Below are 27,900 nucleotides of genomic sequence, written 5' to 3'. Positions count from 1 at the left end.
GCATATTTACGATTTTATGACAAGAGATGGGCAGTGAACATGTAAGGTTTTTGTTACATTCCGAAGTTATGGTTGCAGCGTTTAGCGTTTATTTACCTGATATGCTAAAATTTTGCCACTTTTAGAAAGTTTTATAAACGAAAATGCTTTAAAAATAAAAGAATTAGCATCCGACATTAAAACTCATTGTTTTTCATTGATAAATAAGTTCAAGGTGTATTTTCTCGAGGATTATGAAAAAGAAAATTGGATTAGAAATCCATTTTATTCAAATATACATGAAATTTTATCCCGTGAAGAAAAAGAACAACTAATAAAAATCCTGTAATCGAACTCTAACTAAAGATTTCAAAGATAACGCACTTACTAACTTTTGGTTGAACCGAAAAAAATAAATTTAAAGGCATTTCAAATAAAGCTATTAAATTTTTATTGTCTTTTTGTACAATCTATTTGTGTGAGAAAGGATTTTCTTCCGTGTTATATTTTAAAATTAAATACAGAAACAAATTAAAAGTGGATCCTAATTTACGGTTAAAACTAATTGAAAAAGGACCATACATAAAGAAATTTAGCTCTTTTAAAACCAGGAACAAATTCCGCACTAGATTTTGAAATTAAAATATTATATCTTATTTTGATACTTAAAAATGGTAACCAATTTTTAATCTAATATTTTTTATATGTGCGCATTTGATACAAATAGCCAATAGGTTGTGCAGATTGCAAAATATATATATTTTTTAAATATTTCTATTGAGAAATTAGAAAATGGTCATTGTAAAATGTAATATTAGTACTAAAGGTTTAATTTTTGTTCAGATGATACGCGTTAGTTAACAGTTGAGAACCATTGACTTAAAATGAATCTTCTTTAGTAATACTTTATTTAATTTGTGAGGCCCACCAGCGGCCGAGCGGTAAAGTCGCTGAACACTGGTAGTTCGGTCCGAGGTTCGAATCCCGCGAACGGGCTGGCTGCATGGGTGTTTTCGTGGTTTTCCCCAGGCGTAACGAGTATACGAGCCAGTTTCCCTTAGAAAGTCCTCCACGAAGGCATCCCTCCCCTTAGGCAGATAGCCTTATTGTGCTTTGCCATAATTAAATACACCACCACCACACCACACCAATATTTAATTTCTGTAGTCATGAAAGAATAATTGTGATGAATGCATTGATTTTTACTTTCTGTTAACGCTTTGGACTGTTTTGTTGCTTTCACTTAGCAGATAAATTTATATCTGACGTAAATAAAAAGCAGAAACAGCTACTGCGGTGTTGCCAATAAATAAAGTATGAAATCATTTATTTTTTTTAATGTTATAAATATAGCTTGCTCTTCAACGTAGGAAAGTGAATCATTTGATACCGTTTTGTCTAAACTTTTTAATAGAATTTTGTGACAAGCGCTATTTTCTGCTTTTAATGTAATAAAAAATCATGTTTCTCACACTGTTAAATATGTCTACTGAAACATTTATGATTCTTTTTCTTGTATATCTGTGATCTATGTTAAAAAAAAAAGATAAAACGCTTTAGTAACAAATAAGTCGCAATTTTATCTATATATTTCTTTACCTGAAATACCTTAACTTGAATACGAACTGTATTTGGAATAAAATTTATTTACCTATTAGTCTTGAACCATTATTTTGCTTTTATTCACTTTAACGCGTTGTTACCTTTTTCATTTGAATCTGTTGCCATTCGGCAAAATGTAAAATATTTACCTTTCAAACTGAATCCCTCTGCTATGGTTTAACAACTAAGCTATTTAAAAGCACTAGACACAGTTCTTAAGACTATTATTTTTTATTTTTTAATTTGATTGATTTAAATAAAAGTTCATTTAACTTTTATTTAAATCAATCAAATGATATATTTGATTAAAAAGATGCAATATTTTTATAGCATAAGGTTACATATTTTTTCAATTTTCCATACATAGAAGCTATACAGCTTTCTTATGTTAGTCTTTCTTATGTTAGTCTTATTTATCTACTATTCCATAACAAGTTTCACTATTCCACCTGGACTCTGTTAAGAATTCTCTATTAGATTAAACATCAAAGAACTCTTTTGAATGATCATTAAAATTAGAAAGTTTTCAGATTATTTTCCTCTGAAATTAAAGAATTATTTTTGAAAGATTCATAAGTAACTGAATATATAGATTCAGAATGTCGTTGTAAACACTCATGTGTGTATGCTTAATTTAATTAATTATATTCTTTGTTTTTTCCTAATTAATAAAAATAAAAACTATTAACCAAAAAATTGCTTAATTACTTTACATTGCGATTGCAATGATAAATTTAACGAAATACCTAATTATTTTAATATGCAGCGAAATTCTAAAAATATGTTGACTGCGGATCATCTGTTTTGAAAGAATTCTTGAATTAATATTTATATATTACTTTGCAATTTTAAGCTAATGGATATCTGCTGTACTAAATATTTAATGGAACTAAATTTTATTGTAAATAAAATTTTAGCCCAAAAGAGACATAAATCCCGAATGGGATATTAATCTTGAAACGGCATTTTGCATCGAAACATTTAAATGCGATGTATAACTTTTCAAATTGTTGCCTCCAAATAATATCACATTTTCATATCAGTAATATCATTGATATATATTTATAGAAGTTAATGAATAATGTGCATTGAATATATGTATATTTCTCGCATTATGAAAAAACGGTACGAAGAGTATCTGAACATGGCCACCTGAAAGCCCGAATTCTGATTATTAAATTAGTTTTATTGTCTATTTCATAAAAGTAAAACTGTAACGAATTTTCGTTTACCAAACTAAAGGATTTCAAAGTATCAGTAGCAATAATGCACAGAATTCGTATCTCCAACGCGCGAGATTGTCCATTCTAAACATGCTGTTTTTAAATATTTTATGGTACTGCCATTGAATAGAATTTTATGTAGCATAAAGGGCAAGAACGTGATATTAAAAAAACTCACATTTAATTATAAAAAGATAAAAAAAGTTTGGTGGTAAGTAAGAGAACTGAACATTAATATGATGAACTGAGAAAAGACTGAAAATAATACAGAAAAATGTATGCCGACACATAAGTCTGCATTGGGAATTCTAAACGTATGCTGTTTTTACACTTTTTGTACTTTTCCTGTTGAATTGTATGTTGCTTAAGTGCGAAGAAAATGATGCTTAAGCTAAAAAAGAAATTGGGTTAATAAGAGTGCGTTAACAGCAGACTGGTAGACTGTGAGCTCAGCGAGAGAATAAAAAGGCTTAACAGACCCTTTTGTGTGACAATTAAAATCTGAAACCTTTCAGAGTTTTTTAGCACAAAGTGGTGTTCGACCACAAGAGCTACTAGTTTCGAAACGGCATTTTGCATCGAATCACTGATAGTGTTGAATCACTTTTCACACTGTTGTCACCAAATATTATCGCCCTATATTATATTTTAAAACATTACATAATAAAGATTCTGCATGAGTGTATGCATATTTCTTGCAGTGCGAAAAGCAACGATACCTAGAGCCATCAAATTTTGAATAACGTAGTCCTCACCTCGAATATGGGCACCCGGAAGCATGAACTTCGACTTTCGGAAACGTTTACGAAAATGTCATTAAAAAACTCAACGATTTCAAAGAGAGCATTGACAATGCTGTACAAAAACCAAACTCCAACGCGCGAGACTGTCTATCGAAAATTCTGAAGAGATGCTGTTTTTAAATATTTTCAGCCCAAAGTGGCGTTAGCCCATATGCTTTTGAAACGGTTCTCGAAACGTATATGGGTTAAAAAATGCCGCTTTGAACGTGATATAAAATCTGAAAGTTTTCAGATTTTTTTAAATACTGTCATTTGTCAATATAATTATAATTATAATTATTTGTTTACTTAGTATTTGTTAATCTTGTTTCTTTGTTGAGGAAATTTCGTTCTTCTCTGGATGGTATTTTATTATCTCCGAAGTATCTAAATCTCGTTTGTAATAAAGAAAAAAGGTAGAGTGCAAAATGCTCTTTTCTCATTAACTTTTTTTACTTGTTTTTATATCATCAGTTAGTGTAATGCTATAATCAAGAGACTATTCTCTCTTGTATTGCCTCTTTCTCTAAAGAGGAAGAAACAGAATTACGCTTGAATCTTCTTGGTGATATGACGAGAAACACAGAATCAAAAACCAAGGAGTTGTTATCAGAAATAAGAAACATTGTATATCCAATGTGATTAATGCTCTAATTTAACTTTGAGAAATTCTAGAAAAAATGCGAAATATTAAAAACCGTTTCACATATACTTCGTTACATCAGATTTTCTACTTTTGAAATTCCGGTATAGCCATATAAAGCACCATTAAATGTATAAGAAGTTGGGATGGACCAATTCGTTGGTTATATCCAGATGTTCTTTATAACGTGATTTGTTATAACGGGGTTTGACTGCATACTAGTCGAGTAACTATTTACTACGTGTACAAATTCTAAAATTTTAAGAATATATTTTTTTTCATATGAAGTAAGACAAAATTATAATCTAAATAACTTACGAAGGGAAATTATTTTTTTCTATCAAACATATCTAAAGCTTTCTCATTTAAAATATTTCCTGTCCCACGTAATTTTAAATAGTAGCAACACATTTCGTCTTTGTAAAGAAAGTTCAGCATTTCGGCATGAGAGCTCATGGTCTAAACCAACAAGAAACATTATTTCTGGAAATTCATTTTTCACTGGCCGTGGTGATACTGCAAACACTTCAAACCATTACGAGAATGGTCTATCAAAAGAATCACCTATTTCCAATTAATGTTTCATGGCCGGTACCATTTCCGTTAGTTCTCACATCTAGAGTTATAAAAAGGTGATGCTAGCCAAAAGCTTTAGGTCTTACTCTCGATAAATTTCTCTCCCGTTCACTGAACTCTCTGTTAGGTTGTTTATTTCCGCAATCGGCTCGCAGAAACATGCCATTTTCGATAAAAGGCAGTAGTACGCCATCAATATGTTGCGCAGTCTCATCGATCTTACTATGTTGTACGTACTAAACGACTTCTGGAGCCACTGAAGTTAAAATCGTCAAGAATCCTGAAGCCACTGAAGGAGAATCGAGTAAAAAAGTATATTTATTTCGTTGTAAATAAAGAACATATTTTTAGTTGAAGATAAACTCGAAACCTAGACATATGACAACTGAAACAATAAGAACAATGAATAAATAAATATCAGAATAGAAATGCCACCCTGAAAGGATTCAAATTTTAATGTCGCACCAGAGGGTTTTTAAAGGTTTTTAATACTCTCTGTCAGCTCATTTTACCAATCTGTTCTTGACTCACTCCTGCGAACACTTCGTTTTTTGCCTTTTTAACTTTATTTTTAAACATCGTTTTCTTGCACGTACGCCACATAGATTTTAGTTACAAAATCACAGCATTTTTAAAAGCAGAATATGTTTAGAATTCCCAATACAACATTAAATATAGCTACGATTTTTTTAAGTCTTTTTATCACATCGATGTTTAGTATTCTTAGTAAGATTACTTACATAACGTTTTTTCTCTTTTTATTATTAGCCCGAAGGGGCGTTAGCCCAGAAAGGCTAGTAATCTCGAAACGGCATTTTACATCGGTTCACTATAAATTAAAGTTTTACTTTTCAGATTGCTGTCACCAAATATTATCGCCCTGCATTGTATTTAAAAAAATTAAATAATGAAGAATTTTCATGAGTGTATGCAATGTTTCTCGCACTGTCAGAAAACAAAATGGTACCTACAGCCATCAAATTCCGAATAGCGTAGTGCTCTATCCGAATATTGGTACATGGAAGCCAGAATTTGGATGTTATTTTATTTTCTGTTTCATAATTTGCGAAACTTAACGAATTTTTGATTAACAAACGCAGCGATTTCAGAGAGAGCAATTAACAACACTCTACTGAAAAAAAATAACCTTTTTATCTCCATCCCGCGAGACTATCTGTCAGAAATTCTAGAGATGTGTTGTTCTTACATATATTTTAGCCCAAAGGAATATTAACCCAAATGCTCTCGAAACGTTTATGTGTGCGTAAATAATCTACCTATGCTCGCAGGTTACCAGTCTGCTCTAATAGTCTTTACTTGCTAAGACAATTGTTCTCGTAATTTTATCATCATTAATAAACATCGCTTTCTTAGCTCTGATGTCGAATAGCATTCAACGATAAAATCATGAAAACGTTCAAGAGCACTAGACTTTTAGAGCTCTTTATAGAGCGTTAAGTTTTGCTATACATTTATTTTATTCGCTGTATTATTTTTTTCCATCCTTTTAATCTTTTTTTACATCTTTATTTATATATTTTTAATTGCGAAGGCATATACTATTTTTAATATACTCTCTTTATTATTTATTTAAAAATAATACATGAAGTTGCATTTAGTGGTAACACTCTTTTATTTGTAAAGAGTTACGGATACAAATGTAACACGGACAGAGAGTGATGTCGGAATTAAGAGCACCTCTACTGCTAACACAGTTTCAATAATTTGATTTCTATTAAAGTTTAGTATTGATGCCTTTACTGCTGTAAAGCCGAAACGCATTTGGAGACTTAATGAATCTCTTAACGTTCATCTGAATCCTTTCATTATTTCATATTCTGAGGTGAAATAGAGCAAGCGTGATCGCTAACCTTCAATAGATTACATATCCTTAAAATTTATCCTTAGGTATATTCTTAATTCGTTACCAATAATAATTTATTTTAAGCAGTTTAGTATTATTAGACGTATGAAAGAGTATAAGTACAAAGTATAATAATCGCGAAGGAAGTATTATAATCGGGAAAAAATTCGGGTATCATATTTCAACGAAAATATCCATTTTTACCGCTATCGAATATGCATTTGAACTTTTTTTTTTTTTCTTCTCTCTTCTGTTTTTTTGGAAGGGGGCAATGCGGCATGACGTGTGCACGTACAGACAGAATAAAGGATTCGATTTTTTTTCAAAATAGATTATAAAAGGCATTTAAAATGGACTCAGAAAGAATTTTTTCGTGAACTCTCTACGGTCGTATGTATGTATCTCGCATAACTCAAAAACGATTAGCCATTGAACGTTGAAATTGTGTATATGGGTCTGCTATAATATCTAGTTGTGTGCCTCCCGTTTTTGTTGCAATCGGCTGCACCAATTGTATATATATTGTATTACGATTTTTTACAATAAAAATAATCCAATATTATTTCCGCGCCATATGTTGCTGAAAAAATATAGGAGGGTTTCACATTTTTGGGGTAAAGGGAAGATTTCGAGATTACATTGATCTTGAATTTCATTTCTTTCATGTCTTTGTGGATTTAGTTCATTTTTTATACTTTTTTGTACATATATATATATGGACAGATGCATAGATATTCATTACCAATTATAATTTATTTTAAGCAGTTTAGTATTATTAGATGTATGAAATACCTTTTACCCCGTAGATGAGCTATAGTTTTTTATTCTTTTATGCCGGCAAATTTATAAGGTATTTCTCCCGACTTCTTGGCATGTCTTCGTGGTGTAGTGGTCAGCACGCTCGACGCGTATTCGAGAGATCCGTGATTCAAGTCCCGGCGAGGGCTGTGCTCATTTTTCATTTCTCCTGCTTTCGAAATAACCTAATGTCTCTACAAATTGTGCATTTTTTCCTTTATATGTAATTGAATTATGTTGTTCTTATATTCCGGTTAAGTTTTTATGCCTTTTTTTTTAACGACGCTACATTTATTTGCTTTTGAAACTCTTAGTAAAGTAACGAAGAGAGTCCGTTGGTGCACCAACTTGAATGTCTTTCTGTCAGTATAACTAAATTTAATTTTGAATTTTTGTGCACCGAAAATTTTGTCTTTCTCCACGCTTGCCGAATTGCCTGTTATTAAGCAGAATCTCTAATTTTGATTGAAAAAGATTAACTGTTTTAACTGTATTCGGTGTTTTAGGTTTTTCTTTATTTTACATATTTTAATGAAGATATTTTGAGTTTTTATGTATTTTTGCCTTGCCGCAAAATGAAAACTGAATTACGTGATTGAATGAGAAATATATCTCTAATGAAAGTCGAGGAAATAATCAAAATCGTAAAAACAACCTTGTATTTAGCATAAGTATAATGAAACAATCAATCGATTTCGAGGGCAGCTAAAGGTCTCTCCTCATCAGGAGAAAGAAATACCTAGAAAGAAGAAAATAAAGGAGAAGGAGTCTCAGAAACACGTGGTCCTTATCAGCACTCCCGATAGATGTTAGTTATTTTTGCCGATAGATGGCGTTACCTCCTCGCGTTTGGTACTACCAGAGGGTATAAAAATCCGTTCAGTGGTTTCTTTCCATTATTTGAAGTTCAGATTTTGAGCGTGAAGGTGCATTTGCCCCTCGCTCTCTATTTCGCTAAATTTTCTTGTTCTTTATGCTTGATCAGATAGCCTGGCTCAGTAAAAATAGGCGGCCAGTGCAACTCTGATTAAAAATCCAGTTATAACCACGTGCAGTGCTGATAAGGACCACGTGTTTCTGAGACTCCTTCTCCTTTATTTTCTTCTTTCTAGGTATTTCTTTCTCCTGATGAGAAGAGACCTTTAGCTGCCCTCGAAATCAATTAAGTGTTTCATTATACTTACGCTAAATACAAGGTTGTTTTTACGATTTTGATTGTCACATTAGCCTGTTTCTCTTCTAGTCGAGGAAATAAGTCGCAGCAAAAATGTGTATAATTTGGTAGGCAGTATAAGGAAGTCGCGGTGTCCACATGAGTTTTTATTGTTTAAGTATGGATAAGCGATGATCCTTTAGGATAAAAAAAAAGAAATATATGCGCTTTGCTGGAATTGTATTCATTTTCAACAACACTACAGCCAGATATTATTTCCTATTCATCTGTACACATTTAAAGTACATTTTGTGTACAGGAAGATTTGTGTACCTAGAAAGTTTATTTCTTGGTTCCAGATCCTGCATTTTCAAACTTCATAAACTTCTGTTGTGTCAGAAAGTGGTCGTATCAGAATCACTGAGATATATAAAACGTTTTTTGCACATGAAGGAATTTTTGATACCCATTTTAATAGATAAGATCATATCTCTACATTTTTACATAAATAGTTTAATTTATAGATACAGTTAGAAGGTGTTCCAGGTTTTGACGGTTCGATTGCGAAATTTCGGATTATGAAAACGGAAATGCATTTTATAGGAAAAAGGTTTCTGAATTATGTATTTTGATAAGAAGTACTCAAATGCAGTTACGATGACTGCAAGTATTCGAATGCAGAATGCTCTTTTTATACTTTTCTTACTATAGAAAATTTTAGAACGAAAAAAGTAGAGCATCGAGCTGTTAAAACTTGTCAGTCCAACTTTAACACAAAACCCCCAACGAAATGATGATACTCAATGCCTTGTAAGTTCTTTCCGGAATCTCCTAACAAAAAATACAAATGAGGACATTATTAAGGCAAAACCCCACATCCAGCATTTAACTTAATTAAGTGGTTCAAATATTATTCAAGGCCCCTAATGGGTTAGCAGATATGTGCATTAATAGTGTCCCCATGTACGCAGTTGTTCACGTTTCCTAAAATATATAACGAAATTAGTGGCATATTCAACACTATTATTAAATATTCCGAACTGTTAAATGATTACAGTCAACTGTGAATTTTGTTAAAATTACATTTTCTACACATTTTGCGAGAATTAAAGATAAGCATAGGTATGATCTTCGTTTGGGAGTATAAGATATATTTTCAAAGTACTCTACTTTTAATGGGTCTTTAATCTTTTAATGAGAGCTGTAACTCGAACTCAAGTCAGAAAGCAATTATATTTATAAGTACACGAGGATAGATTAAAAAAACGTTTACAAGGATAATAAAAATGATTTATTATTAATAGACAGAAAATACAAAAGGAAATGAAAAGGCATACTCGCCTATCATTTTACCACATAATTCTCAAATCTATTTAGGCACTTATCTGAACGCTGAACAAACTTGTTTATCCCCACTTCATGCAGAATTCACCTTGCTGCCCATTGTGGCCAGTTCTTCTGTGGCTGTTGGACCCATCAGCGGTGGCGGAGTGGTAAAGTCGCTCAACACTGGTAGTTCATTCCGAACTTCGAATACCGCAAACGGACTGGCTGCATAGTCGTTTTCGTGGTTTTCCTCATGTGTAACGTGTATACGTGCCAGTTTCGTTTAGAAAGCCCTCCACAAATCCATTTCTCCCCTTAGGCATATAGCCCTCGAGGCTTTGCTGTAATCATATAAAACCAAACCAAACCAAACCTCAGAGGCTGTTTTCACATTACTGTCTGAAATGAACCTCATTCTAGATAAATGTTTCCTCAAATTGGAAAAACGAAACTAGTCAGTGGGTGCTAAACTTAAGCTATATGGGGAGAAGATGAGTACTTTCTCACACTTTTGCAGCGATTCCTGAGTTTGGCGAGCAGTATGAGGCCGGGCATTGCCATGCAGGAGGATGACACCAGCACTCAACATGCCAGGGTGTTTGCGTCGGATGGCAACAAATTACGGCTTGCAGCGAAACCACTTTTATAAACGTCTTCCCATTTTACTTGCTCTGACGCGTTTTGCAAACTTATTCTACCTGCTCGTACAACCGCTGCTAGACAACTAGTGCTATCTGCCTACACTCTGGGAGTGAAGTATTTCCTCTACAATAATTAATTTTCAAATGCTGATGCTTTTGTTTGGACCCACCTACGTATTTGCTTATAGTCGGTAGTAATTTATAAAGCTCATGGAAAAAGTACAAAAGCTCATGGAAATATAATTCGGCCGTCGTTTTAGGATGAAGTTAAAATGTTTATACACATAAGTAGTTAAAATGCAAATGAGGACATAAGTAGTTTATACACATAATTATTCTATCATATCTGAAACATTGAAGACTTAGTGATTACACTGATCAGCGTTTTTCGGGATTATAATCCTGACTTTATATTGAATTTACAAATGAAGACAAATTATTTTTAATTATTAGCATATAACTTGCTTAATACTGACGATGAAATTTTAATCGTGGACATGTCTAACGTAATTTTAAGAAGTTTCCTAGCACAACGCATAAGTTTACTTTTTTCTTTTAGATGCATACATAAGTACAGTCAGTGCTAGATCAATAAATTTGGTTTCAAACGTTTAATTTAAAAATTTAGACTAACGCTTTTACAACCATGGTGTCATATGGAAACAAACTTTCCTGTCCATATTTCAACCGGCATCCTCATCTTCTAAAGAATGTAAAAAAGAAAAAGAAAAAACAGAAATACAAACATAGTACAACCACGCTTATTAATCAGCATTCCTTTGTCGGTAAAACTTTGCTCCACTTTTATCTTAAAAGTGAAGTAATTAACGCACCATTAGCAGCACGAACGAAAGAACCTGGGTAATTAAAGACAACTACTTCTCATTTATCACTGACCTTGGTGTCCTGTTTCAGAAGAAGCAGAACATGTTCTCCTGGTTGCAAGATTAAGTAACAATGACTAATTAAAATGTTAAGTTAAAAAATGCAAATTTCGTAAGTAGGCAAGCATATTTAGGTTAAGATGGTGAAAAAAAAGTCTTTCTGCAGAAGTTTTTCGTTGCGTCCTCTAAAGTAAAAACGCGCTTTAAAAGCACATTGTGTTTGCAAAGAAAATGTAATCATTAATTTTAATTTACTTTAAGTTTTGCTGACTATTACAAATTAACTACAGAAATGTGTGAGGCATTTTATACATCCTTAAAGTTGCTCTAAGTTGTCTTTTCAAGTGCAAAACTATTTAAAGAATGTAAATACAGGAAGTATTAGAAATGTGGCATGTCAGAGATATGTGATGTCACTATTGAAGGTATATGCAAGGTATTAAAATGGCCAAGAAGTTTACTGATCATATACGTCACATATGACGACATTTTGTGCTAGTAATTAAACCAATTTCTTTAATTTTCGTATCTGTCTGTTTAAAATGCAAAAACGAAGATACGCTTGTTTAAAGTTTCGATTTAAGAAAAATGGTGATTCGAAAAACGAAATTCTGAAATTTTAGTTTGTCATTGGTATAGTAACTCATACTACAAAATAATTTTCTCTGTATGCTTTTTAAATGTTGCAAAGAAATCTTGCTTAATGAACTAATATGTTTGATATATGAAAAATGTTTTAATTTTTTCTGAAGGCTTTCCTTACTTGATTCATATTAAATAAATAGGTTATGAGAAAACTATTGTTACTATGGAAAAATTCAAAATGTTCTTTATTTTGCTCTGCATGTAAATTTTAATCTTACCGACCTCGTTCGAAGGGCGTTTTACAAAATGTTTGTTATAATTTTAAATTTATGCGAAATTTTAATGAATTGTACTCAAAAACGATAAAAAAATCATTATTTTGAGAAATGTATACAAAAAAAACTGAAAATTTTATATCAAAATTAATTAAAAAAATCTACCATCACTGCAAGAAAATACTGTTAATAAAATATATTTATGGCTTTATTTTATACATACTACCCAGAAGCATATATTGAACTATAATAATTTGAAAATATTGACTCACTACCAAAGTATGGTCAAATATATCATCAGTAAACACTTTTTTTTAAATACACACGCTATTGAAAAAAAAAATGTTGTAACTTAAATTCTATGAGATTAACCTTTTTAACTTCTTGTCCATATTATGCATAATAATGTATAAAACGTGTGCGCAAAATTTCAACTGGTTCTATAATGAACATTTAGAGTTATCATGGTTGCCGTGAACATAAATCATGAAAAAAACAATTAATCAAAAATCACGCTTAAAGTTTTCAAATTGTTACATGACATTATATATACTCAAATATTCACTAAAAATGCTCCTGCGTCATACATCGGTAGTCATACAGACTACGCTCTACGTATGGACTTCCGATTTTGGTCTTACCAGAAAAAAGAGATTCAAGCACTATGATTGCGATGGTTCTCGCTATGACTTTGCTCCATATCTGGCGCCGCTGGGCTCATTACCACTGAAAATGGAATATAATGACCTTTTCACTTGTGCTTTAGGAATTATAATCAAATAGTTTTTACGTATCTGTGTGATAACGGATTTCCATCACAAACTTAAATAATAGCAAAATACTAAAATCGACTTGATGTATGTACTGATATGAAATTTAAGCTTGCTGTTCTAAGCTATTTTAAATCGTGAATATGAAATAACAAAGAAAAGTCACAGGCACCGGCACGTCGAGAAATTTTAGGAATTCCCTATAACACCTTATTTTTAAAATAATATAATTTAAAAATTTTTGGAAATGTGAAGTAAGGCACATAACATATATTTATATAATTTTTCTGTTCTTGTATTCATGATTGCATTTTAATCTAGGGATATATAATTTTCGAATATTTTTGCTCTGCTTTATAAAGTACGTACGTATTTTTTTTCTCTTACAGTTGCTTCAGTTGTTCCAGCCAAGATTATACAAGACAGAAAATTTGACAGTATTGAGCTTTCAGTAAGTTATGAAACCTTTTCATCAATTTTATCAATAGCTACTCTAAAAACATGAAATTTAATTAGAATTAAAAATTCCAGTATACAAGGTTACCCCCTGAATTTCAAAGAACTGTGATAATTTTTATTTTTTAGTAGTCTTGGGCAGCTTTTAGTTGAAATCTTATATAGTAAAACCACGGTAACTAGTTACAGCACGTACTTATGAATTTGATGAGTAGTTCTGAGAATGCTTAAAATGACAGTGCCCAGCATTTACCGTCATGACTTAAAAAGTCAATTTCATATTTCGCAAAACGCAAGAAAACAAAAAGACGAAAACCATTTGTACAAAAGAGACGAAAATCGTTCGAATGTATGAGGGGTCGTTTTAGAAAGATTTCATTGTAGTATCCAGATGTTTCATATTATGGTAAAATTTATTGGTGCGGTTTTGCTTTTGTTTATAAGTGACTTTTTTTCCTGCTGAACTAAAGCATAACAGCGAGATTATTCGATCATACTTTAATAGCTCATAATGCATTTTAATCTGCTGAGTAAAATGCTTAATCTGAATGTAAACTTCTCACAAATGCATTTGAAAATATTCATTCTGAAGTAAATTATCAATTTGCTTTAAAATTCAAAACGCGCTTTGCATTAATAAAGAAAATTCAAAACTATACTTCTTACAAGTATGAAATCATTGCCAATGTCTATTAATTTATCGATTAAAATTTATTTACACTTATAACCCTTGTGTAATGAATTCCTCCTTCCGCACTGCGTCTTTCTTTAAGCTACTTCATTTTTTTCAACTCTTTAAGGATATCTCTATATTTTATAACTAATGTTTACAATTCATTGCGAGGTTTTTCTTATTTCAGTGATAGGAAGATATTTGCAACTATACAAAGGTACTTAGGAAGCAATTTGTGGTTATCTTTTCTGTAAGGTGACTTAAAAATAACTAAAAAATGTAAAGGCTATTGCATCTCATGCAGTTGCACATAATCCAGAGATGCACAATGAATGACGATTTTCGTCAGCAGAACATATTGACCTATCACACAGTATCGATATCCTGTATCACTTCAGTGCACTCTGTTTGCCCACACACCCCATTACAAAATCTGGTTATCTTGATCCCTTTTGGTGTCCTTTCACAATTTGCTCAGACACTTTTTAATCTTCTTTATAATGCAATATTTTGCTCAAAAACTATTAGAGAATGAGGAAAAATTTCACAAAATATATATTTCTTACTGTATTAGCTTTCTTTAAATTTATTGGCCCACCAGCCGCCGAGCGGTAAAGTCGCTGAACACTGGTAGTTCGGTCCGAGGTTCGAATCCCGCGAACGGGCTGGCTGCATGGGCGTTTTCGTGGTTTTCCCCATATGTAACGTGTATACGAGCCAGTTTCCCTTAGAACGTCCCTTAGAATACAGGAAGTATTAGAAATGTGGCATGTCAGAGATATGTGATGTCACTATTGAAGGTATATGCAAGGTATTAAAATGGCCAAGAAGTTTACTGATCATATACGTCACATATGACGACATTTTGTGCTAGTAATTAAACCAATTTCTTTAATTTTCGTATCTGTCTGTTTAAAATGCAAAAACGAAGATACGCTTGTTTAAAGTTTCGATTTAAGAAAAATGGTGATTCGAAAAACGAAATTCTGAAATTTTAGTTTGTCATTGGTATAGTAACTCATACTACAAAATAATTTTCTCTGTATGCTTTTTAAATGTTGCAAAGAAATCTTGCTTAATGAACTAATATGTTTGATATATGAAAAATGTTTTAATTTTTTCTGAAGGCTTTCCTTACTTGATTCATATTAAATAAATAGGTTATGAGAAAACTATTGTTACTATGGAAAAATTCAAAATGTTCCTTATTTTGCTCTGCATGTAAATTTTAATCTTACCGACCTCGTTCGAAGGGCGTTTTACAAAATGTTTGTTATAATTTTAAATTTATGCGAAATTTTAATGAATTGTACTCAAAAACGATAAAAAAATCATTATTTTGAGAAATGTATACAAAAAAAACTGAAAATTTTATATCAAAATTAATTAAAAAAAATCTACCATCACTGACAAGAAAATACTGTTAATAAAATATATTTATGGCTTTATTTTATACATACTACCCAGAAGCATATATTGAACTATAATAATTTGAAAATATTGACTCACTACCAAAGTATGGTCAAATATATCATCAGTAATGAACGAAGGCATCCCTCCTCTTAGGCAGATAGCCCTCGAGGCTTTGCCATACTCACAAACACACAAACACACTTTAAATTTATTCTAAAAAATTATTGTAAAATGTAATGTTGAGGGAAAAAAATTTAAATTAAGGCAAAATAGTCTTTTTGGAAAGGGTCTTACAGGTTTTTAAAATTTAGATTAATTATTTCGCATTTAACACCTTTGAATTTCCCATTGCCCTTTTGTATTCTTTTAAAAATAGTATTTTTTCAGTTACATTTTAGAAACAATGATATCACTACAGTAACATAAGCAGAGTTTTAAAATTAATGAATTAACACTCGTAACTAAAAAAAAAAAAGGTTTTAAAATTAATAAGATTAAATGATGCTTCATATTTTACCTTTAGTTTTACCCCGCATCATCAGTTAACTCAGAAGGCTCAGGCGCCAATGCGTAATTTTCGTGAGTATGGTCAGAGTTTTGCATAAACTCTGTAGCATAATTCACTACAAAGAACACGTTTTCTTCTGGTCTAACTAATTTCGATGTGTTATTTTTTCTAAATTTTAAGTTCGCATATATTTTTGCTTCTTTCTTTACGTTTCAGTATTTCCAAAAAATTATTTCTATAAATATCTTTATTAAAAAAATATTTTAAAAATATGTTTTTATATTTGTAACCGTAGAACCAAGAAACAAACCTAGACGTTTTTAAATATGCGTTCTTTTGAGTGAAAATCAGCTGTCTTAAATTTAAATATTCCTCTAAATCTTCCACAGAATATTACATTTAAAAAAATAGCACAAAAAAGCGATGCTAGATCTTACTTTACACACATTCCAGTACATTACATTCCAGTCAACAAAGAATGAGACAAGCTCCTGTACCTGTTCATGTTGTAACGAAAATTGTTACAACAGGCATAAATACATTTTAGTATTTCCGATAGTAAATTTCAGTGCTAGAAAATAATACTTGCACTACTCTAAACCCAATTCAGCTGGATTGTTTATAACACAAAGCTCTTTTCATTTAAATTGGTTTATTCTAAATCTGGAAGTTTAAATAAGAATTTCGTTAAATTTTTACATCTTATTTGGCGCCCTCGTTTTTGTTCACCTGAGGCAAGTGCCTCACTTGACTCAAACCTGACTGCGCCAAGGAAAAAAAAAAACTGAAAGGTTTTAGATTTTAAATTACGTCCAAAGAGGCTTTTTTAACGTTTTTTGTGGTACCTTTATTTATTTATTATCATACTCTTTGCACTTAAACCACAAAATTCAGTTCAACAGCACTGTCGCAAAATAATTTTAAAACGAGCAGATCTTTAGAACTTCCCATACACAGTTCCGCGCGCTGGAGATAAAAAGGTTTTTTTTTCCCACCCGTAGAGTGTTGCCACTGCTCGCTTTTTTAAATCCTTGAGTTTGTTAATCAAAAATTCGTTAAAATTTTACAAAATATGAAACCGATAATAAAACAAATTCCAAATTTAAAATTTGGTCTTCCAGATGCCCATATTCGCAGTAGGATTACGTCATTAAAAATTGGGTGGTTCTAGGTACCGTTGTTTTATCACAATGCGAGAAACATACATACATTCATTTAGATTCTTCATTATTTAATTTCTTCAAATATAATACAGGGCGATAGCATTTGGTGGCAACAGTCTGAAAAGTGAAACGGACATTCAGAATGATTCAACGCAAAATCTCAAAACGGAAACAATAGTCTTTCAGGGACAAAGCCCCTGGACTAAAAAAAATTAATGTCTCGAGAGCACGAATTAGGATATGTATTAGATTTATATATAACATTGTTCTAATATAGATATTTTGACACAAAATCGGACTTTTTTCTGCAATGATATGCCAATGTTTTTCCATATTTCGATTGTACGACTCAACGTACGCCAAACAGCTAAGTGTTGTAAAAACGCACGAATAGTTTTTAAAAAATTAGCTCTCAAAATTTTAGTTCCTCAATGTTAATTGAATTTCATATATATTTATTAATATCTCTTTTTTATTAAACTTACTTGATTCTTTCTTTCTTATTTCGAAATTCAGGTTCATTCCAAATTAAATTCGCCTACTTTTAATGATTTATTTTTAAATTTGTGTCTTTAAATAATTTTTATAAATTTTTCAAAAAAAAAACTCTGAATTATAACCTATAGAAGTTTTGCCGTTATCTTAAAGTAGACATATTTTTAAATATACCTGCCAAAAATTAGAGTTTTTAATTCAAAATTTCCTAAGATATACGTCAATTTACATTTTGGCTCGTTTTGAAATTTGGCGCGTTTATTATAAGCAGGTAATAACGAAAATGTGGTTCACGTTCTTTGTTAAAAATATTTGAAAGTATGAACGATGACTTTTATTCCGCTCGTGATTAATGAAGAAAAAAGAAAGGAAAATGTATAGCTATAAATTAAGAATTTCCCCAAGTGAATTATTCTTGGCGCAGACTGAAAAAAATTCGCAAAGATAAATTTTTAAGGAGTATCCGAAACCCCTATACCGACAATGTTAAAATGGCTATTTTCGATGTACTTTTCTCAAAATCTGCTGTAGATACACGCTTGAAATATTTTGTGTAATTAAAGTTTACCTATCTGATTTTTGAAACATTTTGAATTTTAGAGTAATTTACAGAATATTTTGTTAGGCATAGTAAAATTTAGCCCTTTTCTCACAGAAATGTTTTAATTTTTTTTCCATATTTTATCACAAAAAGCATATTTCAGTAAATATTAGGGAACTAATAAATGAGCCATAAAAATTGTATATACATGTGAGCAGTAGTTCTTGAAAAAAGGTACATCGAGTATAAAGAAATCACGTTTGGAGAAAAACGCGTTTTTATGTAAAATTCCTCATTTATCAGAGCGTTCGATGACGAATTAAAACTATATTTTTTACAGTTCTAATTTTCATAGAGATTAAAGTGTGATATTTTTAGAAAGATAAAAGAGAAGAGAATTTGAAAATGCAAAAATACGAAATAAACATTTTTTGAAGATTTTGGGGTTGCAACACCCCTTACATTTCTCCATAAATATCTCAGCAAAAATTACAAAATTTAATATCTAGGCATAATTTGAGTCGTAGAATCGAAATATGGAACCAAAATTGGTATGTTATTTCAGAAAAAGTCCTATTTTGTGTCAAAATACCTATGTTGGAACAAATCTATATATAAATCTAATATATATCCTAAGTCGCGCTTTCGAGACGTGGTAAACGCAAGTTGAATTACTTCAATCGGCCCAGTAGAATGGGAGATACAGAACTCACTTTTCCCCCGCAGTGTACATTAATTTATTAATTTGGTAAAAATTTGCTCTCCATTAATTTAGTTACCTTATACTATTCATGTTAATGAAAAAATTATAAATACGTAAACATTTAGAGGAAGATTAGCTTTATTTTACCTGACCTAGAAGGAAAAGAAACCAATATCAATGAACTGAGGTTGTCAGCTGTTAGATATTGCCTTGACATCGTGATTCATGAGTAAATTTTATCACATTAGGCATAAAGTTTAAAGAGTATTATTTCTATTAGTTCTGCTGGCAGTGCGTCATAAATCTTTCTTTTTTAAAAGCTGTATTCATTGAGCAATAGAGTAAACATATTTACAAACATTTATTTTAATTGAAAGTCATTTCTTTCAATTAAAGGAACTGCGTAATTTTTAAAGAATATTTGCTTTTAAAAAAATCAGAACATTGTTACAAAAATGTCTGGGGCTAGATGATAGAAGTTGAAATGTTTATTATGTAATGGCTTTGAGAAAATGCGCAAAATAAGTGTAATTAAAATGACTAATATAGATTAAACAAAAATTATATTATTTTCCGTAATGCCTATACATATTAATATACAATCATTTGTCAGAATAAATGGAAATTATACCTTAAATATTCATGGGAATTTTGTCCCGAGTTGAAAATAAAAGAGAGAGAGCTTTCATTTAAGTTAGAGAAGGACAAAGCCGCTCCTTTAAGGGACTGGACCAGAACCATTCGCTCACTGAACTGAATCAGCTCTTTTTTAATAACTCGCCGTTCACTATCAATAACTTTGATGAAAAAGGTCAGGAACGATAAGTGAATCAAGAGTGGTTAGGAAGGATGGAGCGAAAAGCGAAAACGATCAAACAAGTACTGGATCGGATTCTTTTGGTTTGGTTTATTTAATTACGGCAAATCACACTAGGGCTATCTGCCTAAGGGAAGGGATGCCTTCGTGGAGGACTTTCTAAGGGAAACTGAATCGTATACACGCTACACATGGGGAAAACCACGAAAGCGCCCATGCAGCCAGCCCGTTCGCGGGATTCGAACCTGCGCTGGAATCGGAAGATTTTACTCAACAAAACACTAACTCCCAGAGCTGATTTCTTTCAATAAAGTTTTGAAATTCTCTGAAACCTCATTTCCGCATAGAACTAACAATAAAACTCTAGAATAAAAAAATAAATAAAATAATTTAGAAATGATAAAATATATACTCACTTTTGACATATTAAACTTTTTTTCTCCGCTAAAATGTGAATCGAACGTTCTCGGTACCCTGGCAACAAGGCTCCGCTCTTTTTCTTTTTCGGGGGGGGGGGAGCATTCCTGCGCAAGCTGAGTAAAGTGAATCATTTCTTTAACGAAAGAGCTTCACTCTTTTTGGCGAATTAGGAGCTTATTAAAGTGAGCATGTTTGTGAACGAAAAGCATATATACTCTATTTCTAGCACGATTCCAACAACAGATCTCAGTGAATTGCAAAAGAGCCAGCTCTCTGTTTCCTAGAATCAACTGCTCATTCGCTCCATGAAGTGAATCGGTTTTTGACTCATTTTTCGAGTGAATCGTCCAATTCAAATGCAGGGCAAACAATCAAATTTCATAACATAATTTAATATCTTGATAGTTCTATGTACTTTAATTAAAACTATGAATAGATTAGATTCAGTCTTTTAATTAGAAATATAAATAGATTAGATACAAAATCTTTTAATTAAAAATATAAACAGACTAACTTCAAAATCTTTTAATTAAAAATATAAATAGATTAGATTCAAAATCCTTTAAATAAAAAATATAATTAGATTAGATTCAAAATCCTTTAAATAAAAAATATAATTAGATTAGATTCAAAATCTTTTAATTAAAAATATAAATAGATTAGGTACAAAATCTTTTAACTAAAAATATAGATAGATTAGATACAAAATCTTTTTAATTAAAAATATAAACAGACTAAATTCAAAATCTTTTAATTAAAAATATAAATAGATTAGATTCAAAATCTTTTAATTAAAAATAAAAATAGATTAGATTCAAAATATAAATGGACTAGCTGCCCCCCCTCGCTTTGCTGGGCATACTATCTATTCGAATGTGAACCTAGACTTCTTATATAGACGGAATGTCTAATGTCGAACTGATAATTAATGTAATTTTTTTAAACTGAAAGTCGGGAAATATCGTGTCAGTTAGTGAATCTGTCATACACAGATTTCCACATCAGCCATGAAGTACTGTGTATTGGGATGTGTCCCCATTATTTAACGTGGTGGGATTTCCACTAGGCCTACACTACGAAAAACTGCCAACATAAAACTAAGGTTTATATATACTTAACTGTTATCATAAATTTCATGAAAATAAATGTTACCTTTAAATAATACCTTTGAATAAATGTTATCTTTGTTATCAATTTTTTTAATCAATTATAATTATTTGTCCTTGATTTATGCATGGCAAATTTTATAAATAACACCATTTTTATTTTTCATCGCAGTAATTTACCTCTCTTAATAATAACATTTATTTTCATGAAACTTATGATAACAGTTGAATATAAATCTTATTATTAACCTTATCATTTAAATGTTGTTTGCATTCATTGGATAGACGGAAGTTATTTACCAATTTAATAATTTTAAAGAAAAATACATTCATTGACAACATTGTATTCCATGTCTAATTTTGGTAACAATAAAAGAAATTCTAGGATTTACATAAAATCCGATCTTAGTGCGCATCTACATCGTGGAATTACTAACTATTCAAAATTTCAAGTCAATAGGATGTATAGTTTCCGAGATCTCGTGATGAGTCAGTGGTATTTCGCTTATATATAAATAGATTAGATTCAAAATCTTTTAATTAAAAATATAAATAGATTAGATTCAAAATCTTTCTTTCTCTCTTTTATTAGCTTTAAAAACTGAAACAACAATTTTGGTTATTGTGAAACAATTAAGAACTGTGAAACAAAACAATTACTGTTACTTAATCGCATATAAATCAGTAAAGTTGCATTTCTCAAAACTACATTTTTGTTTGGAGAAATGTGTTTGAATAAGTAGTTCATATTAACCAAATGTTTTCTATTATTCTCACAAAGTAAAACACATTTATGAGATCCTTATTGATGCTTAGTCATATTTAAAAATAAATCTTTTCGGCCATTTGTCTTATGACCGAAAACATTTTAAAAAATGATGTTTCATTCATGTGTTTATCTCATAGATATACTAGTCATATTTTGCTGTGGCATAATGAGGATCGGTAATTTTGAAGTAGCTGTCTTCATAGCGGGAACATTGTCATACAAATTATGGGCATTTGGCTCAGAAGTTGCTGCATCATTTATTTCCTTATATCAGCACTTAAATTTATCTTCATTTAAAGCGACACTAATGAATGGAAATTTTTCTTACCGGAAGATTGTTACTGGAAATTCAAATAACACAAGAATAAAAGTATCTCTTCCTAAACCATTTTATTGAGTATTTGAAAACTGCGGAAGGTAATATACTCTTTGAAAATAATGTCGAGAATATCTGTTTCCAGTTTGAGGCAATGTATAGTAATAAGAAACACATAATTCCAAAATGTCTGTATGTTTTTTTAATTGAAATTGTAAAGAAAATTTAAATGTTGGATCAAAAGTAACCAACTTCAACAATGGTTTCCTTTTTTTATAATAATTCTTGCAAAGTTTATCACGGTTAAACATTTATTAGATATATTCTTAAATTTATCTTGCAGCGCAGTAAAGCATTTTCCTTTATTCATACGTATGTTCTGTAAAGATACTTCATACTTTGTTTTCGAATCGATACATTTCCATACACATTGTCATGACTTACATGTATATCATGTATATCATTCAGTTACTAATAAAAAATTGTAGTATTCTTAAAATGTTCGTTTTCAGTTTAATTTATTTTAAACTTAGAATTGTCGAATCATAAAACCTACTTCAGGAGTGCTAAAATATGAATCAATAATTCTATTTTAAACCACTGAACAGCATTTTGCACATTTTGCACTTATGAATTTTTCATTACCATGTGTCAGATGTTTTATTCTTATTTGACAGTTAGGCAAAGAATAAAACATAAACGAATAAATAAAATAATAAAAACTCTGACAGTCTTCGAGATAAAAGTATTTTATAACGAAGAACAGAGTGAGGACATGGCTTTTAGTTTGCCATTATGACACACATGTTCTGTGTTTCATTAAAATAATACTTTCTTCATAACGGAGTTTAGCTCTCTAAAGGTAACATATGGTCTCTTTTATCAGCAGATTCTTCAACTGTTTTTAAGCTACACGGGTGAATCAGCTCAGGACAGAATTTCAATATCAGCATTTAGGAAAGAAATCTTGTAATGTCATAGCTAAACATAGAGTTCCTTGAACGCTAGAATACTTTAGAACTAAGTAGCGACTATTCGCTGAGTTCTTGTGAGTAAGTAACAGTTTTGGAGAAGAGTTAAAATAACCTTTTATTTCAACTCAAAATATATTTACAGATGACTCCTCTTGGGCGTACAAGAAGCTTCCACTTGGACTTTAGCTCATAATACAAAACATGAAATTTAACCAACGTCAGAAAAATTTAATGAGCTGAAGCTGCACAAAATCAAACTCGCGTAGTTAGGCCTTAATTAAGGCTCACAGGCGTATACTAGCAGCAACGTATTAAGTACGACCGTAGAATAACAAGCTAATAGCAATAAGTGGCCGAAAGGCAGAACATGCTCTACTACTGAAGTAACACTGACTTCAGCTTGAATACTTGTTTCAACTTTATTTGCATAAAGTGTAATAACGAAAGCTCATTCTGGCTGCAAAACGTGGGTGAGAAATTAAGAAAGTAAAGGAAATGATTGTACCAAAATAAAAATAACTATTAGAAAAATAAAACCCCTAAAATCTTCTTAGAAAATCTCTTAGAAACAGGTTCATATTTGTGTTATTATTAAAGAAAAGCACACGCAGTCCATGCAGGGAGCCCTTGCGCCTGAACATTAACCGAGATAATCAGTATTCAATGTTTTTACCTACTCGGCCAGCGACTGGCTTAAATGATTAATTGGAATGATATCTAAATTTTTGAGGCCATGATAATTTTGGCTAAAAAACGATCTTTCGCTGGAAAATGATACTTTCTGCTGGATAACTGCCTTTCTATGAATGAATTCATTTAGCCTGCAATATATGTCTATTTTAGATGTTTAGGTTTTCTGCATGTAAATGAATGGATCAGAGGTTGTCAGGTGAGCGTTTTCAGGAGCCTTTCATTTTGCCTTCTGGCTTATTTATACCCTATGGTTCCAAAATCTCTCTGGGCCAAATCTGCATGCATTTTTCCGTATGATGTAATAGGAAATAAGACTCATCGAACGATGTGCAAGTGCGTTTCCTGCCAATATGGACTCTCGCAAAATTCAAGAATACGCAAGCGGTTTTTTGCATGTCTGTTTTAAGAGCTTTTGGTGATGAAAGACGGTCTTTAGGTATATCTGGAGAAGACATCAGCCCCATTTTTAGCCGGATTCAGTGATTATTGGTATTGGAGAATTAACTCATTAGAGACTTAAAAATTGTTTAAGCTGAAGCCACATCTTTGTTAGCTAGTACTACATGACACAACTTTCGCTTACCTTCGGTGACGATACGCTGTAGATATCTCTTATCTCAATCACAGTCTACTGAATTTTTAGCTTCATAATTGGGTTCTGAAGATGCTGCAAATGAATAACTATGAGCATGCAATTAGTTTTCACGGACTCGCTCTATTTTCATTTATCACAAATCTGAATTTTCTATTAAAATTAAAGCCATTTAATTTTATGACCTATGAATGTAAAGGTGGTTAACGAAGCTCAGTGGCAGCTCTGTTTGCAAGGTTCTAAGACTGCCGATATTAAAAGCAGCTGCTTTGTCATCTCAGTTGATTGATTATATTTGTATAACAACGGAGTGATCATTATTGTCTAAGTTCTTTGGTGTAATGCTATTAGCTGCTACTTCTACACATGTTATATACTGACAATTGGACAAATGAAACAAATTTGTGTTACCAAATTAGATAAAAAAAGAGGATCCGTAATTATTTCTCTGTGATTAGGAAATTAGGAATTTCCTGTTATGTAACAGAATAAAAAAATTCCTTTGAAGTAAAAAACTATAAACATCTTTCTAAGTTGTCATATCATAAAATCTCAAAACACAATCATTTAACCTTAAGAAACTCTATGATCTTTTAACCTTTTCTTGGGTTAGTTTGTATACAGCAGTTTGCTCTTATGCAGTTGCTTTAAGAAGTCATTTTCAGTATTACTTTTGATTCATTCACTAATAATAATTTAAAGAAAAATACTTTATAATAGTAAAATATTCTCAAGCATTAAATAAACTTCGATTAAAACTTTAAGTTGACTTATGCATAAAGATTTCGAAAATAAATGTGACTTCATGGGCTGGTATTTAAATTTCAGAAAAAGAATATAATGCATCATAATGAGAATGGGTGGGATTTACTTCTGTCCGCTAAGGAATACTGGTGATTAAGCTCTCCAAACAAGTGGATATTATTTTTCTTTTGTTTTAGCATGTTACGAGAAATATCTTTGGCCTTGTAATGAGAGAAGAATTAATATTTATCTATAGAACAAGACAAATAACACATTGACATGGCATAAATTTTCCCCAGACACGTCAGTTTATATTTTTTCTTTCTCTTTTAATGATAAATTATAAGAATATAACTCACCAAAATGCTTTTACTTTGAAATCTACCAAATAAAGTTTGTGATTTTTTTTTTTAAATTTCAGATTGAAAATTCAGAATAATGATATTAAATTAAAAAAATTAAACGAGTGTTAAAAAATAAAAGCTTAATTTTTCTAAACATTAGGACTAAAAACAAAGTGCTGAAATGTAACAAAACATAAATTAATTCATTAATACATAAACAAAAAATAAACCAGCAAAAATAACCTAAAAATGTCTTCATTTTTTATGACAGTTTATCCTCAGCGTCTGTATAAAACATTAAAAATATTTAATAAAAGTACAGAATAAATATCAAAAATAATAATAATCAAATCTTAACAAAAATTATTTTATTAAACTTTATAGGATGCTCATTTGTTCCGTGCATTTTCTGTTACTTGTACATGATTTTGCAACTTTATTCTAATGAAGAAACTTGAAGTCATGGCGCATTTAGATATTTCTTTTTATATCTCGTTAGCCAAACATTTTAAGAAGACAGCATAAACAAATAGGAACTACAAACGCCTGTTTTTAAAAACTACACTGACATCGTTAAAAATTTTGAAACACATTTTTAGCAAAAGACATACAAGCATTTAGCAGTACAGAAGTAAAAGCGAAAATATTGCTCATTTAAAACGAAAGAATAAAGTTATAATTCTTATAATATTTTCAATTTCGATGTACTATTATCAGTTAACTAATAACTCTCTAAATTTACTATTGGCTGAATGTTTATTTACACTATGAATGCTTATGTATAACTCGAAAATGATTATTGGCTGAATGCTTATGTGTGCGTTATGATTAAATTCTTATGTACGTCTTAACTTATTATTGGCTAAATGCTTATATACGTTTTTTACACACGTTATGTATATTCAGAGCTTTATGTATGAATCATATGATGGTTATTAGTTTTGAAATGACGCAGTTTAGAGAGGTTTATTATAAGCAATTACTATTTTTAAACCAAAAAGGGCAAATATCCAAAACAAATCAGTGATTAAGGGACTATTACAAATTAAATTAATATTTTGTTTTACATATTTTGTATCTTACCTGTGTAATTCTATATATTTGACACTTACCTCATTCAAGCTAAGGAAGAATTTGATAATCAAATTTTGCCTCATCTTAAGTCAGGTTGTCAATTATAAAGTTATGTAAGAATAAAATAAAAAAGAGAGAAAAAATGCATAAACATACAAAGAAAAAAGTACCGAAAGAAAAGGAAATTTTTTAATTAAGTGCAAGACTAAATGGTATAATTATTCTTAAACTATTAAGAACCCCAAAGATTAGATTAAGAGCAATGCATCTAACAACAGAGAGAACGATACAGCTGTAATCCTTCCCTAATAACAATGTAAAAAATACGATTCACAGTCATACATTTTTCAGACTGATGCAATATGGAACCCACATAAAACATTTCGACAGAGAAAGATAAGCTAATTCTTTCTTATTATGTCAGCAACAATGGCACGGAGTTTTTAATGATTTTCGTCTTTCTAATCAAATGGTCGTAAAAGCTGAAGTTCCATCCTATATTTCACCTATATTCAATTTTAGTCGATTAAAAGTGGCAAAACAGTTCTCATAATTAATCAGAAATCAATAATGCGAACAAACAAACAAACACGCAAATAGATATTCTTCCTTATATGTATTCCAATATAGATTTTGTAAAACTTACAAATTTTTGATTAATAAACTCTACGGTTTGAAAGCGAGACATCGCAACACTTTTCGAAATAAAGCATTTTTATCTCCAATGCGCGAGACTGTTGCCACTCGGGAAAATGAGTGCGATAATTAATGTTTTCGGAGTTTTTAATTAATTAAAAGTCATTAAGGTCGTACGCAGTCGAAATGGCTTCCCAACAATTTTTAGAATCGGGAATAATATATTTAATGTTCGGCAATGCTATTTTTACTTCATTGTAAAACTTAGCAATTTTTTATTAACAAACCCTACGATTTGAAAAGAAGTAGTGGCAACATCTTTCGAAATACAGCAGATTCATCTCCAGCTTGCAAGACTGTTG

The 27,900-nt window shown here is 30.9% G+C and overlaps 1 protein-coding gene across 2 annotated transcripts in view; it reads left to right on the top strand.

Moving 5' to 3' along the window:
• Window positions 1-27,900, top strand: part of LOC118187321 (uncharacterized) — a 1,290,260-nt gene that overhangs the window by 855,748 nt on the left and 406,612 nt on the right. For both annotated transcript variants that reach the window (XM_085824924.1, XM_085824923.1), the window contains exon 8: window positions 13,491-13,552. In XM_085824924.1, the coding sequence (XP_085681050.1) occupies window positions 13,491-13,552 (62 nt within the window). The remainder of the gene's footprint in view (window positions 1-13,490; window positions 13,553-27,900) is intronic.

This window comes from Stegodyphus dumicola, chromosome 10, assembly GCF_044657685.1.
Source record: "Stegodyphus dumicola isolate Sdum_Otavi_A_Nest chromosome 10, ASM4465768v1".
Taxonomy (NCBI): domain Eukaryota; kingdom Metazoa; phylum Arthropoda; class Arachnida; order Araneae; family Eresidae; genus Stegodyphus; species Stegodyphus dumicola.
The sequence above is the reverse complement of the archived record's forward strand: the minus strand, read 5'-3'. Positions and strand labels throughout refer to the sequence as shown.